Consider the following 17178-nt stretch of genomic DNA (forward strand, 5'->3'; position numbering starts at 1 on the left):
TAGAGACGGGGTTTCACCATGTTGACCAGGATGGTCTCGATCTCTTGACCTCGTGATCCACCCGCCTCGGCCTCCCACAGTGCTGGGATTACAGGCTTGAGCCACCGTGCCCAGGCTTTTTCTTTTTTTTTAGACAAAGCCTCATTCTGTTGCCCAGGCTGGATGGAGTGCAGTGGTGCAATCTCAGCTCACTGTAACCTTCACCTTCCAGGTTCAAGCGATACTCCTGCCTCAGCGTTCTGAGTAGCTGAGACTAGAGGCACCAGCTTCCACACCCAGCTAATTTTTGTATTTTTAGTAGAGACAGGGTTTCACCATGTTGGGTAGGCTGGTCCCGAACTCCTGACCTTAACTGATCTGCCTGACTCAGCCTCCCAAAGTGCCAGGATTACAGGTGTGAGCCACCGTGACTTGCCCTCCTATGAACTTTTATCCAGTGTCTTCTGTTGTCTTTGTGCCCTGAGGGTGGGCACAGGCAGTCAATGGCAGAGAGGGTGGTCTGCTCCTAGTGGGGCTGAGGGAGGCTATGAGGGGAAGGAGGGGAACTCGCTGGTCAGAGGTGGGGGAGGCCTGGGTTTGGTCTCGGTTGCTGAGAGGACAACAAGCCGGCAGGCCGGTCTCTGAGAGCCTTTCTTGAGGGGTGGGGCCCTGGGAAGGCATCCTGGACACCCTGTGCCCTACCGTGTGGTATTTGCAAGTCATTGGCTGTGTCCATTTTTTAGGGGTGGGCTGCACAGCTTTCATCAGCTTTCCAGAAGGGTCCTCAGTCCCCAAAAGCCACTGGCATGTGGTTAGTTCTGGGTTTCGGGAGGAGCTCCATCCAGCAGTTGTGGGGCTGGTGATGGCAGTCAGGGGTCTGCTGCTGGTATCCAGGTAGGACTGTGAAGTGGCACTGGAGTGGCAAGGACTGGGGTGGATGGAGGGCAAGGGGCAGAGGCTGGCCTAGGAGCTGCTTCTCGCATCACCCCATAGGACTTGGGGACTGCCTCAAACATTAGCATCCCAGGGGAGCGCATGCAGAGAGGCTCATAGGGGTACTAACTACGGTGAGCACCCTCATACTCTGCGAGAAGGCAGGCCAGGCCACAGCCAGAGGACACTGGCTCTGATGGGCAGGGTGGTGACCACCAGAACCTGGTGTCAGTCACGTGGGTACCCTCACATTCACATGGTGGAGCACAGCAAGCAGTAGATTTTCAGTGTGTGCAATTTATCTGGTAAACCTCAGTACGGGTGTGCAGGTGAGCAGTCATCTCCTAGGGTGGTGTGTTCTTTGCAGTTCTACCTGCTGCCCTGGCTTCTGTGAGTCTTTTGGGTGTCACAGCTAGGTTCACTTCTGTAAGGATGCTGTCATCAAGGGACTGTTAGTCAGTGCAGCCGACGGGACCTCGGGCGTGGGGGCGCTGGGGAGCCTTCCTTTGGGCAAGCGCACAGAGCGCCCTGACTGAGTTGTTAACCTCCCAAAGCCCACCCCAGCATCACTGAAGGGGACGACAGCCACCTCTGCTCAGGCCAACTCCACCCCTACTAGTGTGGCCTCTGTGGTCACCTCCGCTGAGTCTCCAGCGAGCCGACAGGCAGCTGCCAAGCTGGCGCTGCGCAAACAGCTGGAGAAGACGCTGCTTGAGATCCCCCCGCCCAAGCCCCCAGCCCCGGAGATGAACTTCCTGCCTAGCGCTGCCAACAACGAGTTCATCTACCTGGTCGGCCTGGAGGAGGTGGTGCAGAACCTACTGGAGACACAAGGTGAGTGGCCTGGAACTAGTGGGCTGCTTCCACCCCTGGCCTCCAAGGGTGCTGCCCCATGAGTTCTTTCCGACACACAGCAGAGGCTGGGACATGGCTGCCTGGCCAGAATGGTGCTGGGTGGGCTTGGCAGGGACACCATCAGTGCCACTGTGGAGTCTGGACACTGTCCTCCTCCAGTTGGGGCCTCTGAGAGCTAGGCACCAACAGGCTCAGGCCCCAGGGGGTTGGGCAGTGGTGGCCTCCGTGACGCTGGCATGTGGTAGGGTAGAGGTGAGGGCACACATCTGTGGGAGGCTTACGGGCTTGGCCTCCACGAAGGGCATTCAGGCCAGTGTGGGGTTGTGACACACAAGCAGAACCTTCCAGAGCCTTGAGTGCTCCCAGCCTCTGAGGAGAGAGAGGGACAGCCCACCCCGCTGCCCCCGCCTGGGCAGGCTTGCATGATCACCCTCTTCAGGGGCAGTGTGGGAGTGCACAGTGTCCTGGGGGATTTAGGAATAAAAAGTTATCTACGGGTGGTGATCAACACAGCAATGGAGACGGCCAGGCCAGTGGAGCTGGGTGGCCAAGTCAGGAGTATGCTCCCTGGACATGGAGACCAAGGACGTTTGCCCACAGGTTAAGGTGGGGGTGACACAAGCAGGCCGGGAGCCTGAGCCCTCTCATGGTGAGTACATCAGACCCTCAGAGCAGAGCAGTGGGCAGGACCGTGAGGGCCCCAGGGCAGGGGTAGGCCCAGTGGCCTCAGAGCCCTCCCAGCACAAGACTTGGGAACAGCAGGGTGGGTGTGTGCAGAGAAGCACCTCCTGCTCACCTCCCAGGATGCAGAGAGGGAGGAGGGAATGGGGGCCAGGTCGAGCTGTGCCCCCAGCTCTTGGTGTTGGGAAGATGCTCTCTCCACTCCCTTAGGGTACTTTGGTGCATCTCTCAGTGCTCCCATATGGTACCCAGGGTCCCCAAAAGGAAGAGCCCTCCACACCTGGGGGGAGCTGGGCCTGGCTTAGCCTCAGAGCAGCCCTCATATGTAGAGTTGCTTGTAGCCCACTCCCTTGCCCCTAAGTCGCTCTTGTAACTCCCAGCTGTACTGAGACCACTGCAGCAGCATGCAGGGACATGGCTTCCAGCTCCCAGCTGCAGGAGGGAACAGTGCGAGCTGTGGGGAGGCGGGGCTCTGACATAGCCTGGCCAGTGCCTTTGGTGCCTCTTTTTCTATTTTTTTGTTGTTGTTTTGAGATGGAGTCTCACTCTGTTGCCCAGGCTGGAATGCAGTGGCATGATGGCTCACTGCAACCTCCACCTCCCAGGTTCAAGTGATTGATTCTCCTGCCTCAGCCTCCCAAGTAGCTGGGACTACAGGTACCTGCCACCACGCCCAGCTAATTTTTTGTATTTTCAGTAGAGATGGGTTTCACCATGTTAGCCAGTGTTAGCCAGGATAATCTTGATCTCCTGAGCTCGTGATCCACCCACCTTGGCCTCCCAAAGTGCTGGGATTATAGGCCTGAGCCATCGCGCCCAGCAAGGTGCTTCCTTTTGAGGCTGCTGTAGGAAATGTGGGCTGGAGGCCGAGTTGGGACCATTGCCCCTCTATGTCTCTGCCTGTGCAGGGATCTGCTATCCCAGACTAGCCTGTGTCTGCCGTTCCCTCATCAGGGCTCAGTCTCCCTCTCTTGTTGCCAAAAACAGGACCTCACTGTGGGAGGGACTCCTAACACTTCCTGTAGCCCCCAGCCTTGCACCACGTCTGCTTCTGGTGCCACTCGTACTGGCCATGGCTGCCCCCTTTGGGGTTGGACGTGTGCTGGGAGATATGCTGTTGTCACCAGAGCATGTAAGCTGCTGGTGGTGGTCTCATGGCCTGGAGGAGGCAAGGCCAGTCCAGGCAGGAGAGGGAAGGCCAAGGGTTCCTTGGCCATCTTCTGACATTGTCTGTGATGTCCCAGAGCAGTTGAGGCCCCTAAGTGCTGAACACAAAAGAGATGGGCACAAAATACGCCGACACCTCATGCCTGAGCGCATGCGTCACGCACACTTCCCCCTGCAACCTCTTGCAGTCCCCACAAAGAGACGCTGCATTCATTGCCCCTGTAGCTTGCTGCCTACCTTGTGCCCTGGGTGCAGCCTGGGGCCTGGGGCCTGTCCCAGGTATGAATCCTGCCCTGCCACCCCATCCCTACTCCACATCCACAGGTGATCACAGGTCACTCGGTCTCTGGCCATGTGATCCACCAGTCACTTGGTCTCTCTTGGCCTCAGTTTCTTTCTCAGGATGTAGGGCATTTTGGGGGGCCCCCTCCTAAGAATGAACTGAGCATCTCAGCACCCACAAAGCATTCGCAGTGTGGCTTGTCTGTCACCCTTGTTAACTTGTACACAAGCAAGGGTGCCCACCACACCGAGGCATGGCCTGGCACGGCTACTGCTGATCCTCAGTGGTGTCATGTCCAGCGGTGGGCGGGACAGAAGGCCATGGTATTCGGAAGCTGTTTGACTTTGGCCAGCCCTGTGTCCACACACTGGTGCCCAGTAAGCAGTTGCAGAACAGATTCAGCGTCCTGGGCTGGGGGCGGCCAGGGCCCTAACTGTCATCCTGTCCCTCTGACACGAGTCACGTGCTGTCTGCTTGCAGCGGGCAGGATGTCGACCGCCGCTGTGCTGTCCCGGGAGCCCTACATGTGTGCACAGTGCAAGACGGACTTCACATGCCGCTGGCGGGAGGAGAAGAGCGGAGCCATCATGTGCGAGAACTGCATGACGACCAACCAGAAGAAGGCGCTCAAGGTGGAGCACACCAGCCGGCTGAAGGCCGCCTTCGTGAAGGCGCTGCAGCAGGAGCAGGAGATCGAGCAGCGGCTCCTGCAGCAGGGCGCAGCCCCGGCCCAGGCCAAGGCCGAGCCCGCCGCGGCCCCGCACCCCACGCTGAAGCAGGTGAGCCAGGCCTGCCACTGACAGCACCGTCCCTAGGAGGCAGGGGCCATTCCAAAGATCCACCCCACGCCCACACTGCGCCGCCTGATTGTTAACTGCGCGTCTAAATTGCAGTTAATGGTGGCACTGGGCGGAGAAAACACTAATTTGCAGTTTCTTTAGACTTTGTAGCTCTCATTCATAGGCTGCAGCCTGACAAGTACTGCTTGTCTCCAAGGACTTCTGAAAGCCACGTTGAGATACCAAAGGGGCATTTGGAAGAAATGTTCTTGCTAAATTTGGCGAGGAACAAGTTTGAAATCAAGTTTGTTGTTCTCATGTTTTTTTTTATTTTAATGCTTCTCCTTCCCACCCTCAGTAGACCCAAAGCTCCCTTTTAGCAATTTTTGTTTTCTTGGAAGTTCTTTGCAATTCACTAAACACATTTTCTCAAGATCCCCATGCGGCGCCTAAAGTCCTGGGGGACATAATCCTGTGGGGCTCCCCTTCGATCACCCCGGGCCAGCCAGCAGACGGTGCTGACCTTGATTTCAACCCCCATTTGTGTAGGTCATAAAACCCCGGCGTAAGTTGGCGTTCCGCTCAGGAGAGGCCCGCGACTGGAGTAACGGGGCTGTGCTACAGGTCAGAACCGCGCCGGGCGCCGGGAGCCTCGCGCCCCCACCGCAGCCCGTGACCACGTCAGTCGCCGACTGTCACGCTGCTTTGTCTGTCTGTCTGTCTCCGTGTTTCCGTTTCTCTCTCTCCCCTCCCCTACCCTTCTGTGTAACTTACCTGGTCTCCTGATTTTGGACTTTAGGGACCCCATGTGGGTGGGAAGAGGTCGGCCAGAGCAAGGAAAGGTGCTGAGCGTCTCGCCCACTGCTGCCTTTTCCCTGCATGAGCTGTCGCCCCTCTCTCCACTGCAGGCCTCCAGCCAGCTGTCCCGGGGTTCAGCCACGACGACCCGAGGCATCCTGCACACATTCAGTCCGTCACCCAAACTGCAGAACTCAGCTTCGGCCACAGCCCTGGTCAGCAGGACCAGCAGACATTCCGAGAGAACCGTGAGCGCTGGCAAGGGCAGTGCCACCTCCAACTGGAAGAAGGCACCCCTGAGCACAGGTGGGTGGCCTCCACAGGGCTCCCCAGGGGACCTGGCCATTTCCGGGTCCACCCTTCCTTATCCTGAACAGTGGCACGTATGCACCGGGTGAACACAGGAAAGCCTGCTCCCCAGACCCGCGTCCCAAGCTCAGCCTCCTCGGACTCAGGCTTCCTCTCCTGCCCCTAACCAGGACACCCTGAAGAAGTGACAGCCCCAAGTAGAAAGGAAATAATCACCCTCACTCTCTGTGGCCTGGTTCAGTGGGTGCCCCCACAGCCATCGCATGGACTTTGCAGCAAACACCCGTCTTGCCCACTTGGGGTTACCCCTTTCTCTTTGTGCCGCAGTGAACATCCATTTTTCTGTCACTATGCCTTCCATGCTGTGGTCACACCGAATGGTGGAGTAGAGTAAAACGGTAACGGGTCAGGGGTGCGCCCACAGCAGGGGCTGGGCTCGCTGAGGACAGGCAGTGGAGGCCTTGCCAGAGACAGTGTCTGGAGAACAACCGGTGCGGGTGAAGGCCCTCGAGTGGGCTCTGCTCAGTCAGCTGCGGCCCTGCTGTTCGTGGCATGGGCCCTATGGCCTGTTCATTTCAGGCCTTCATCGTGTTTATTTTCTCATGTATGTGCTAACGTTAGAATAAAAGGTTAATATTTCGTGTGTTCAACAAGAATGGGAAAAGAAAAGGTGGTCAAGTTAAGGAGCCAGGCACTCTCTGGTATAGGAAGCAAAGTGTCCCACATGCTCCCTGCAGCCTGTGGCCCTGCAGGAAGGAGAGGACAGGCCTGTCATGAGACAGACCCCAGGCAGAGTGGGGGAGCCTGAGAGCCCGCTGTGCCTGCTGCTGTCCTAGGTGAGGGGCATGCCCAGATGCCAGGCTCTGCAGGGGCAGTTCAGGAAAGGGCGGGCGTTCAGCTGCGGAGAAATCCAAGCAGCCTGGATAGTCTAGTGCATTTGTTTTCAAACCAGCCAGCCAGACGTTCCGCTCAGCAGGTATAAGACAGCTAAGGACTCACGGGCTGGTTGGAAATTACTCTTGTGAGAGGTTTGGAAGTATAAGATGTAGGAGAAGTTGACAAGTGTGTGCATGTGGACACAGTGGTCGTCATCTGGAAGCAGCCTCTGTGTGTGTGTGTGTGTGTGTGTGTGTGTGTGTGTGTGTATAAAGTTTGAAAGGGAGCATGAAGGCATCATTAGTTGTTTGTCTGATGGTAGGATTCGAGGGAAAAGAAATAGTTGAAAGCACCGTTTCCTAAAACAGTTACTCAGGGTGGCTGGGCATGGTGGCTCACGCCTGTAATCCCAGCACTTTGTAAGGCCGAGGCGGGCAGATCATGAGGTCAAGAGATCAAGACCATCCTGGCCAACATGTTGAAAACCCATCTCTACTAAAAATAGAATAATTAGCTGGGCGTGGTGGCACGAGCCTGTAGTTCCAGCTACTCGGGAGGCTGAGGCAGGAGAGTCGCTTGAACCTGGGAGGGCGGAGGTTGCAGTGAGCCGAGATAGAGCCACTGCACTCCAGCCTGGCAAAAGAGACAGACTCCGTCTAAAAAAAAAAAATGACCGCGAAGGCCGGAGGAGAGCATATGTTTCTGGAGTGCTGCCCTTGCACGTAGGCATGGTTCCTAAGAACACTGGGCCTCAGAATGCTTTTTCCACAAAATGTATTCACCACCACTAGAAAATACTCTTAGCACCAGACCTGCTGGCCCGCGCCTGTAATCCTAGCACCTTGTGAGGCCGAGATGGGAGGATTGCTTGAGCCTAGGAGTTTGAGACCAGCCTGAGCAATATGGTGAGACCTCATCACTACAAAAAATAATAATAGTTAGCCAAGCATATGGCATCTGTCTGGTCCCACCTACTGAGGAAGCTGAGGGAGGGGGATCGCTTGGGCATGGGAGGTTGAGGCTGCAGTGAGCACTGACTGCACCACTGCACTTCAGCCTGGGCAAGAGTGAGACCCTGTCTCAAGGGGTCTAGGCAGCCCTTACCCTCAGACCAAAGATTCTACATGTGCTGGGTGGGGAGTGTTTCTTTATTTTTCAGTTATAAATTTTTTCCAATTATAAAAATTCAATTATAAAAGTCATACCTGTCCATCACGGAAATTTGGAAAATACAGGGAAAAGACCATGGCAATGACTTGTATTTTCCTCCCCCAAGTGAACAAATGTTACATTTAGGGATTTTCCCCAGTGTCTCCACTTCACTTGAGGGCCCTTTATGGAAATGTGTGTGTTGCATTGGCTACTTTGTGCGTTAATGAGAGACCCTTACTGTAAGCGTTAGAATTTGAGCCGGGCACAGCGCCTATTACCCTAGTGCTTTGACAGGCCAAGGCAGGAGGATTGCTTGAGGCCTGGAGTTTGAGACCAGTCTAGATAAGCAAACATAGCAAGACTTCATCTCTACATATTACCTTGAGGGAAGGAGATAGGTTTTTTTTCCTTTTTTCTTTTTTTTTTTTTTTTTTTCCCCAGAGACAGCTTCTTGCTATGTTGCCCAGGCTTGCGTACAGTAGTGCCACAGCTCACTTGCAGCCTGGATCTCCTGGGCCAAAGCAATCCTCCCACCTCAGCCTCCTGAGTAGCTGGGACTACAGGGACATGCCACCACGTCCAGCTGATATTTTTTTAGAGGTGTGGCCTCACTCCTGTTGCCCAGGCTGGTCTCTTATCTTCTGGCCTCCTGCCCCAGCCTCTCAAAGTTGTGGGATTCCAGGCTGAGCCTCCGCGCCCAGCTGAGATGATATTTTTCATCGCTGCATAGTATTCCGTCCTGTATTATTGTCCTGTTGCACACATTTGTTTATGGTTTTCCACTGTTCTAAGCAGTGCCGCGGTCAGCACCTTCATTTCTGTAGCATGGGGGTAGCTGCCAACCCTCTGATGATTGCCCTGCACTTGGAACTGGCTTGGCAGAGCCTGGGAATATTAAGGCCATTGAGTTGCTACCTAAATATTCTTCAGCTCTGGGTTCTGGGATTTGAAAGGTCGATTGAAGAGTAGTGGTGGGCAGTTTTGCAAGGGCTCCTGAGTCCTTAGCGTGTGTTAGACCTGGGGTCTAGGCAGCTGTGGCTGGTCTCCTTCCAGGAGCCCTCCTGACTAGGGCTGTCTCAGCCAGTAGCTCTGTTCCGTTGCAGGTGGGACCCTTGCGTTTGTCAGCCCGAGCCTGGCAGTGCACAAGAGCTCCTCAGCTGTGGACCGCCAGCGAGAGTACCTCCTGGACATGATCCCACCCCGCTCCATCCCCCAGTCAGCCACATGGAAATAGTGGAAGATGGGCTCCCTCCTCCCCCACCGGGCCCCCGATCTAGGAGGACCTGCTGCACCACCCTCCGCTGGCTCGGGAAGACGCCGTGCCCGCCCCAAGAGCAAGCACCGGCCACGCTGCAGAGGCAAGACCTCAATTCTTGGCTGCAAAGTTTCATCAGGGCTGGGGGGCTGGTGCTGCCTTGCAGGCAAACGAGGATCATTGCTGGGGGACCTTTCCCGTGGGCTTTCTTCCTTTCTCTTTTTGCCTTTAGTTTGCCCGACACCAGCAGAAAAGTGGACCTCGGGGGCTGGTTCTGCTCCTGGCCCCCTTGTTCGGCCCCTGCCGGCACACGGGCGGCTCACCCTGGACACTGTGACGCGCACGGGCAAGGCCACCGCCTGGGGCTTCTGAACCGAGCGGGGTGTTTCGTTTTGTTTTTGCTTTTCTCCGTCTTAGGCTCCCAATCTTTGACTGCCTTCCCGTGGCGATCTATAAGTTGAAAGATTTTTTTTTTAATCACCTCATGATGATGGAGTTAAAAGTAAACCGTGCAAACCCTGGGGTCCCTGTTGTGCGCTGCGTCGTCCCGCTGGCCCCAGGTCCTGGAGGGTGGGCGGCTCACGGTGCCACAGCCCCTGGCAGGGACGGCCGGCCCGCCCCAGTGACTGACGGACGAATGCAGGGATGGCTGAGACAGCCCTCGCTCCAGCTGAACACCTCCATTGCTGCTTGTTCTGGAGGATCCCCCTCCCGACCCCACCGCCCCTGGACCTCCCAGACTTAGCAGAAGAACAAACAAGAACAGACCCAGCCAGAGAACCAGGGATTCCGGAAGCTGCCCGTGAAGGGAGGAGGAGAGGACCCGGTCAGCAGCATTCCCCAAGCAGAAGCTGGAGGGGGCACTGTTTCGGGGGGGTTTCTGTTGTGGTTTATTTTATTAAATTTTTTCCTTTTTTCTATTCATTCGATGGACGCAATCTTAAGCCACCCTGGCCTTGCTCCTGGCAAGCGAGCGTGCACAGGTGTGCATAGGTCGGGGGGCGCCGTCCAGGTGTGCAGTGGGCCGCTGCACACAGATGTCAGGATTTCCGTTTGGGTCTAGTTTAGAACCTGTCCTTAAACCTAGGGGTTGCTGTCAGGATTTGCTTTCAGACTTTTTTTTTTTTTTTTTAACTCCCTTTAGAGTCTACAAAAATGTTTTTAAAAGGATCAGGTCTGCTTTTAGTTTCATTTTTCTTTCTTTCCCATCCCACTCTTTAAAAACTGCTTCCATGAGAAAAGGCAGAAGCCATTCTCTGTCTCCTGCACACTGAGCCGGCTTCATGCCGGCGCAAGGGTGTCCCGCGCCCATGTACATGCGTGTGTCTCCGTGAGGACTGGGTTCCATTGGTCCCCCATTGAGCTCCAGCCCTGGTTTTCCTACCCATGCAGTTAGGGACTTTAATTTAAAGTTTTTTTTGTAGGGCCGCCGCCTTCAAACACAACTGCTACAACGTTCTAATAAAGGTTCATTTAACCCCCAGGCTCCTGTTGTGTGAATATCCTCAGTCTGTAGGAAACTTTTTTGACACACCATAGACCTAGTTTTGGAAAACATTACCTATTTTTTGTTGTGCAAAACCCCAAGTTTCTCACTGATTTTTGTTTTTGTGCATAACTTAATTGGCTGAAGGAGGCGAGGGGAGGGTGGGGAAGGGTGGTTTTCATTCCAAGTTCCAGGGATTTTGGGGAAAGGAAGGAATTTGATGTTTTTTGGGGTGGGAGGGGAGGATGTGTTTTTTACACCAAAAAAAATCAAGAGTATGCAAGCGTTTCTATTACTCGCATTTTCCTGTGTGCCTGGCAAATAAATACCGGTCTCCTATGATCCTGAGCTGTTAGCCCTCTCTGTTCCATGACATGGGCCAGATCTTTCAGCTCCTCCCAGAAGGAGCACCCAGGCTGGCTTCTTCCCACTGAAAGCCCTCCCCCGCAAACCAACCTCAGTTCTATGCAGTGGCTGGGGATCAGGCATCCAAGCCAAAGTCACCTCTGCCTGCCCCAGCTTGGGTCAGCTGGGTCTGACCAGGGGGACAGATCCGAGTCGGACCCACCGGCCCCCACCTCAGCTCCAGCTCCTGACCTCTTCCAGCCTGGCCTGGCTGTTCCTCCAGGGCTGATGGCGGTCGACCTGTCCGTGTGAGTTCGTATGGACTGCTGCCCCTTGAAAGCCAGAGGGTCGGCCCCGTGTCCCCGGAGAGCATTCCATCAGGGACAACATACATACTGTGATGTAAACTTTTTTTTTTTTAATTTCAGGGGGCAAAAGTTTGAGATGCCTTAATCTTTCCTTCATTTCTGCTGTCTTGAACACTCTAGCCCATTATTTCCTGTTAGTCCCTTGCAGCATAACTTCTATAAGCCCCGAGTGGGTGGTTGTGTGAAGCCTCTGATGCTCCAGGTGAAGGCATTACTAAGTACCTCTCTGGGTGTGGGGTTTGGATGCACCGGACAAGCTATTTATTGATGTTAAGGCTTTTCTACCAGCAGCAAAGCACACCCTCAAAACCGGCCACTGGCTGGGTCCTGGTCTCTCCGAGAGCCCTGCCAGGATCCAGTTCCTGCAAGCCATGAAAACGATTGTAACTGTCCCATTATCTGTGACATGAACCTCCAACAGCACCTGGAAACTGTTCCCTATGTCAGCTGCTCTGTGGACAGGGCTGGGGAGATCTCAGAGTTCACTCCTCGCCTGTTGTATTAATGGTGGGGGGTAGGGTCTGGAATGGCCAAGTGCCCTTGGAGCCTCCCACAGCTGTGGCCATCCTGACCTCATCCCAGGAACTCCACGGTGACATCAGGAACCACTCCTCTGACTAGGTCTGTAGGGGCCCTTGTCGCAGGGTGGAACAGCCCGAACTGCAAGTGGCTCCTGATCTTAACCTGTACTCCACGGACCCCGGTGAAGCAAAAGCTCACCCCGGGACACAGGGAATGAGGCGACTGGGTGCAGCCCCGCTGGGCCCCATGGCTCCCACTCTCCTATTGGACATAGAGGCATAGAGAGAGAGTTCTCTATACAAATATTCTCTTCACAGGGGTCCCCATCACAGAAGGGATGGTCCTTGCTGCTCCGCCATAGGGTTTTTGATGCCAAGCTATGCTGCACGTGATGTGAACCTAAAGAACTTGGACTGAGCTTTTAAAGTACAGCAAACATTTTATAATCCTTAAAGTGTAATAGATGGTTACACTAGTGCAGGGTATTGGGGATCTCGGGGGGGGGGGCGTGGAGGCTGTCACTTGTATTTATTGTGACTCTAAATCTTTGATAGTAAAGCAAATGTAAAAGGAAATGTTTGCCACCAGATGGGAATAGAGGTTCCAGCAAACAGGCTGGAGTGGGTGGCTATACGTTGTATCACGAGGAAGTTTTAGACTGAAGGATAATAAAGATATGGATGATGTGTCAACTGGACTTTCCTTTTGTCTCTTCAGCCCTGTCTTTTCTGTATTGTTCTGAGGCAGGTTGGAGGGAGATGGAGGGTGACCCTTTGTTAATGAGAGGAGCAAAGGACCGGGTGCACCTGCTGCTTGGGCTTCACTTGTTGTGGGGATGGCGTCCCCACGGCCTCTCTTTCGAGCTTTGTGGCCAACTTATCCCATGGGCTGGGAGAGGGGAATGAGAATCTCAGTGGGGGCTGGGTGCGGTGACTCACTCCTACAATCCCAGCACTTTGAGAGGCAGAGTCGGGCGGATCACCTGAGGTCAGGCGTTCAATACCAGCCTGGCCAACATGGTGAAGCCCCGCCTCTACTAATACACAAATTAGCTGGGTGTGGTAGCACATGCCTGTAATCCCAGCTACTTGGGAGGCGAGGCAGGAGAATCGTTTGAACCTGGGAGGCGGAGGTTGCAGTGAGCCGAGATCACACCATTGCACTACAGCCTGGGTGACGGGTGACGGGTGACTCCGTCTCAAAAAGATACCTCAGTGGGATTTGCTCATCTTAGTCCCATCAGCCTTCACACCAGAGTGATGGGTTTTCCTGGGACGATTTTCAGGCTTGAGACCTCGATGATGTCTTTGTTGCAGGATGAGGTACTACAGATGTGTGATCTAAGCACAGTCACCAACCAGAATGAGCGACTTCCTGGCAAAAATGTGTTTTCAGGTGTTGATATTTTCAAGTTTTATTCATAAGGTGAGACCTAAGATCATTTTGGTGAATTCTAATGTACATAAAACGTGACCCTGTTTTCTTAGGTACTATTTATTTGAGGCAGGGTCTCTGTTACCCAGGCTGGAGTGCAGTGGTTTGACCTCAGCTCACTGCAGCCTCAACCTCCCTAGACTCAGGTAATCCTCCCATCTTGGCCTCAGTAGCTGGGACTACAGGCATGTACCACGACACCCAGCTAATTTTCATATTTTTTTGTGGACACATTTTTGCCATGTTGCCATGGCTGGTCTCAAACTCCTAGACTCAAGCAATCCTCCTACCTTGGCCTCCCAAAGTGCTGGGATTGCAGGTGTGAGTCACCACGCCTGCCTTGTTTCTTGCCTTTGAAGCATCCCTGCCTCTGGCCTGGGAGCTGATGCCTTCCCCACAGCTCCCAAGTGCCTAATGTTATGGGCACAAGGCTGGTACAAGATATGGTAGAAGCAACCCCAGCCTGTCCCACTCCATCTGTGACACATCTAGACTGGTGTTCCAGGCCCCAATACTGACCAGGATAATTTTTCTTTTCTTTTTTTTTTTTTTTTTTTTTTTTTTTTTTTTTTTTTTTTTTTTTTTTTTTTTTTTTGTGATGGAGTTTCATTCGTTGCCCATGCTGGAGTGCAGTAGCATGATCTCGGCTCACTGCAACCTCCACCTCCTGGGTTCTAGCGATTCTCCTGCCTCAGCCTCCCAAGTAGCTGAGATTACAGGTGCTGCCACCATGCCCAGCTAATTTTTGTATTTTTAGTAGAGACGAGATTTCACCACATTGGCCAGGCTGGTTCGAACTCCTGATCTCAAGTGATCCACTTGCCCCGGCCTCCCAAAGTGCCAGGAGTACAGGCGTGAGCCACCGCGCCTGGCCACTTTTTTATTTTTGAGATAAGCTGTCACCGTTGCCTAGGCTAGAGCGCAACAGCACAATCATAGCTCACTCGCTGCAGCCTCAAACTCGGGCTTGGGCTATCCTTCCACCTCAAGCTACCACGTAGCTGGGGCCACAGGCTCGCTACAGGTGTTTCTCGCCTAGCCTGAGAAACATTCTTGTGGGGCACTGTCTCCTGTACTTGGCTCTTGGCCCCTGGTGAGGCTCTGCTTCCCTGGATTGGGCACAGGCTCCTCAGTGCACCTGGGGCAGATCCAAGGGACGGTCCTGGGTCGTGGTCTCAAATAGCTTCTCCAGCTGAGAAAATGGGACACCCCTCGTCCCTGACACCTCGTCCCCTTTGAATCGAGCCTTGGGTCTGTGGCCATGAGGCAGGCAGAGACCCCTGACCCCATCTGCTCCCACAGATTCATCGGAGGACAGAGGACATGGGCTATGCTCTGGGGCCTGGAGATGTGGCAGGAGCTATCCAGACAGAAACATAAAGCACCTTGAGAGGAGGACAGGGGGTGACATTTTACGCAAGTCTTGAAGAGGGGAAAAGTGCCAGGAGTGTGCAAAGCCTCGGAGGTAGGAGCCAGCGTGGCAGGTCATGAACAGAAAGGGTAGTGCGGTGCGACTGGGCGGGAAGGCGGGGTGAGGGCGTGGATTTTAGCTAAATGTTGTGGGAGCCTAGGAAAGGCCCTGGGCTTAGTCCTCCAGCCACGCCCACTCGCAAGCCACGCCCACTCGCCCGGAGGCTGGGTTCCTGCCCTCATTTTCCAGGTAGGGAGCCCGAGGCATGGCCCCAGTCAGGAGCGGCACCCTTCGACTAAACCAGAGGGGCTAGGTTTTCTTTTTTCTCTTTTTCTTTCTTTCTGTTTTTGTTTGTTTCTTTTGGAGACAGTTTCGCTCTTGTTGCCCAGGTTGGACTGCAGTAGTGCGATCTCGGCTCACTGCAACCTCTGCCTCCTGGGTTCAAGCGATTCTTCTGCCTCAGCCTCCCCAGTAGCTGGAATTACAGGCATCCACCACCACACCCGGCTAATTTTTGTATTATTAGTAGAGACCGGGCTATACCATGTTGGCCAGGCTGGTCTTGAACTCCTGACCTCAGATGATCCGCCCACCTCGGCCTCCCAAAGCGTTGGGATTACAGGCGTGAGCCACCGCACCCGGCTGCTAGGTTGTTTTTTGTTTGTTTTTTGAGACAGTCTTGCTCTGTTGCCTAGGCTGGAGGGCAGTGGTGCGATCTTGGCTCACTGCAACCTCCATTTTTCGGGTTCAAGTGGTTCTCCTGACCCAGTCTGCTGAATAGCTAGGACTGCAGGTGAAAGCCACCCATGTCGGGCTAATTTTTGTATTTTTAGTACAGGTGGGGTTTTACTATGTTGGCCAGCCCAGTCTCAGACTCCTGACCTCAAGTGATTGGCCCACCTCAGCCTCCAGAAGTGCTGGGATGACTGGTGTGAGCCACCCACGCCCAGCCCCTGGATCTAGGTTTTCTGCTTCCACTCTGATATGGTCCAGCCAGGACTGAAGGCTAGGCACTGCCCCTCTTTTAGCCTCGGTTTCCTCATCTGCAAAACTGGGGGACAGGGCCGTACCGTATTTGGAGTGAAGATAGAGCTGGCACTGCATCCCCAGGGCACCAAAAAGCCATTGAGACTGAGCAGGGACTGGGCATGGGGACACTCACCAGAAGACCAGCTATGTGGGGCTCATCTGCAGGTAGGCAGGATTAGGATTTCCTTATACACTCCATTTCCCCATATTTCCCAAATCGCAGCCACCCCCAGGCCCCGTGCAGTCCCCTCTTGATTTCCCCCTTACCTCTTTCTCCTCCTCTCCCTTCCTCTCTCCCTGTTCCAGGCAGATGAGCTTACTGACCTTACTCCAACACTCCAGCTCCCTTCTTCCTGGGGAACACCTGGACTGTTTCCCTCAGCTTCAGTCCCTTGTTTTTATTTTTTTTCTGTGGTCCAGGCTGGAGTACAGTACCATGATAATAGTTCACTGCAGCCTTGAACTCCCAGGCGATCCTCTCACCTCATCTTCCCAAGTAGCTGAGACACACCACCACCCCCAGCTAATTTTTAAATTTTTTGATAGATGGGGATCTTGCTGTGTTGCCCAGATTGGTCTCTAACTCCTGGGCTCAAGCAATCCGTCTGCCTCAGCTTCCCAAAGTTCTGGGATTGCAGGAGTGAGCCACCATGCCCTACCCAGAGTCCCTCCTTGAACACCTCCCAACTCTATCTGGCATTTAGCACAACTTACAATTTTTTATTTCCATGTCATTCTTTTATTTTACTTGACTTTTCAATGGTCTCATTTCTGGCAGAGATGGGCCCAAGTCTCTTCGCCATGAACTCTGGGGCCTGGCAGATAGTAGGTGCTCAAGAAATGCATGACTACATGAATGAACAGAGGGAACGAGCTAGTGGGTTCCGCTGACTCGCGCCCAGCCCTGCCCCAACTTCCCCTACCCCCTCTTCCCCAGAGGAAAGGGACCCACAGCAGGAAGGGCTTCCGCCACCACCACCACCCCCACTGTGGCTAGATCTGTGTTCAAATCACAGCTGTGAGCCAGGTCCAGTGGCTCACACCTGTAATTCCAACACTTAGGGAGGTTGAGGCAGGTGGATCACTTGAGGTCAGGAGTTCGAGAACAGCCTGGCCAACATGGTGACCCTGTCTCTACAAAAAATTAGCCGGGCGTGATGGCCTGCGCCTGTAGTCCCAGATACTCAAGAGGCAAAGGCACGAGAATTGCTTGAACCTGGGAGGTGGAGACTGCAGTGCTCCACGATTGCCCCACTGCACTCCAGCCTGGGCAACAGAGACCCTGTTTCAAAAAAACAAAACAAAATGGCCCAGTGCAGTGGCTCACACCTGTAATCCCAGCACTTTGGGAGGCCGAGGTGGGTAGATCTCCTGAGGTCGGGAGTTCGATACCAGCCTGACCAACATGGATAAACCTGTCTTTACTAAAAATACAAAATTAGCTGGGCGGGGTGGCGCTTGCCTGTAATCCCAGCTACTCGGGAGGCTGAGGCAGGAGAATCACTTGAACCCCAGG

At 54.2% G+C, this 17178-nt stretch overlaps 1 protein-coding gene across 12 annotated transcripts in view; it reads left to right on the forward strand.

The window, feature by feature from the left end:
• Window positions 1-12480, forward strand: part of GATAD2A (GATA zinc finger domain containing 2A) — a 125018-nt gene extending 112538 nt beyond the window's left edge. For 6 of the 12 annotated variants that reach the window (XM_017501376.2, XM_017501370.2, XM_017501373.2 and 3 more), the window contains 5 exons: window positions 1467-1746; window positions 4379-4677; window positions 5227-5301; window positions 5586-5781; window positions 8916-10892. In XM_017501376.2, coding sequence (XP_017356865.1) covers window positions 1467-1746; window positions 4379-4677; window positions 5227-5301; window positions 5586-5781; window positions 8916-9046 — 981 coding nt within the window. In that variant the 3' untranslated portion in view covers window positions 9047-10892. Of the gene's footprint in view, window positions 1-1466; window positions 1747-4378; window positions 4678-5226; window positions 5302-5585; window positions 5782-8915 lie in introns of all 12 variants that reach the window. The other 6 variants (XM_017501375.2, XM_017501380.2, XM_017501377.2 and 3 more) reach the window with 2 other exon arrangements.
• The last annotated feature ends 4698 nt before the right edge of the window (window positions 12481-17178 follow it).

This window comes from Cebus imitator, unplaced genomic scaffold (assembly GCF_001604975.1).
Source record: "Cebus imitator isolate Cc_AM_T3 unplaced genomic scaffold, Cebus_imitator-1.0 Scaffold280, whole genome shotgun sequence".
NCBI lineage: Eukaryota > Metazoa > Chordata > Mammalia > Primates > Cebidae > Cebus > Cebus imitator.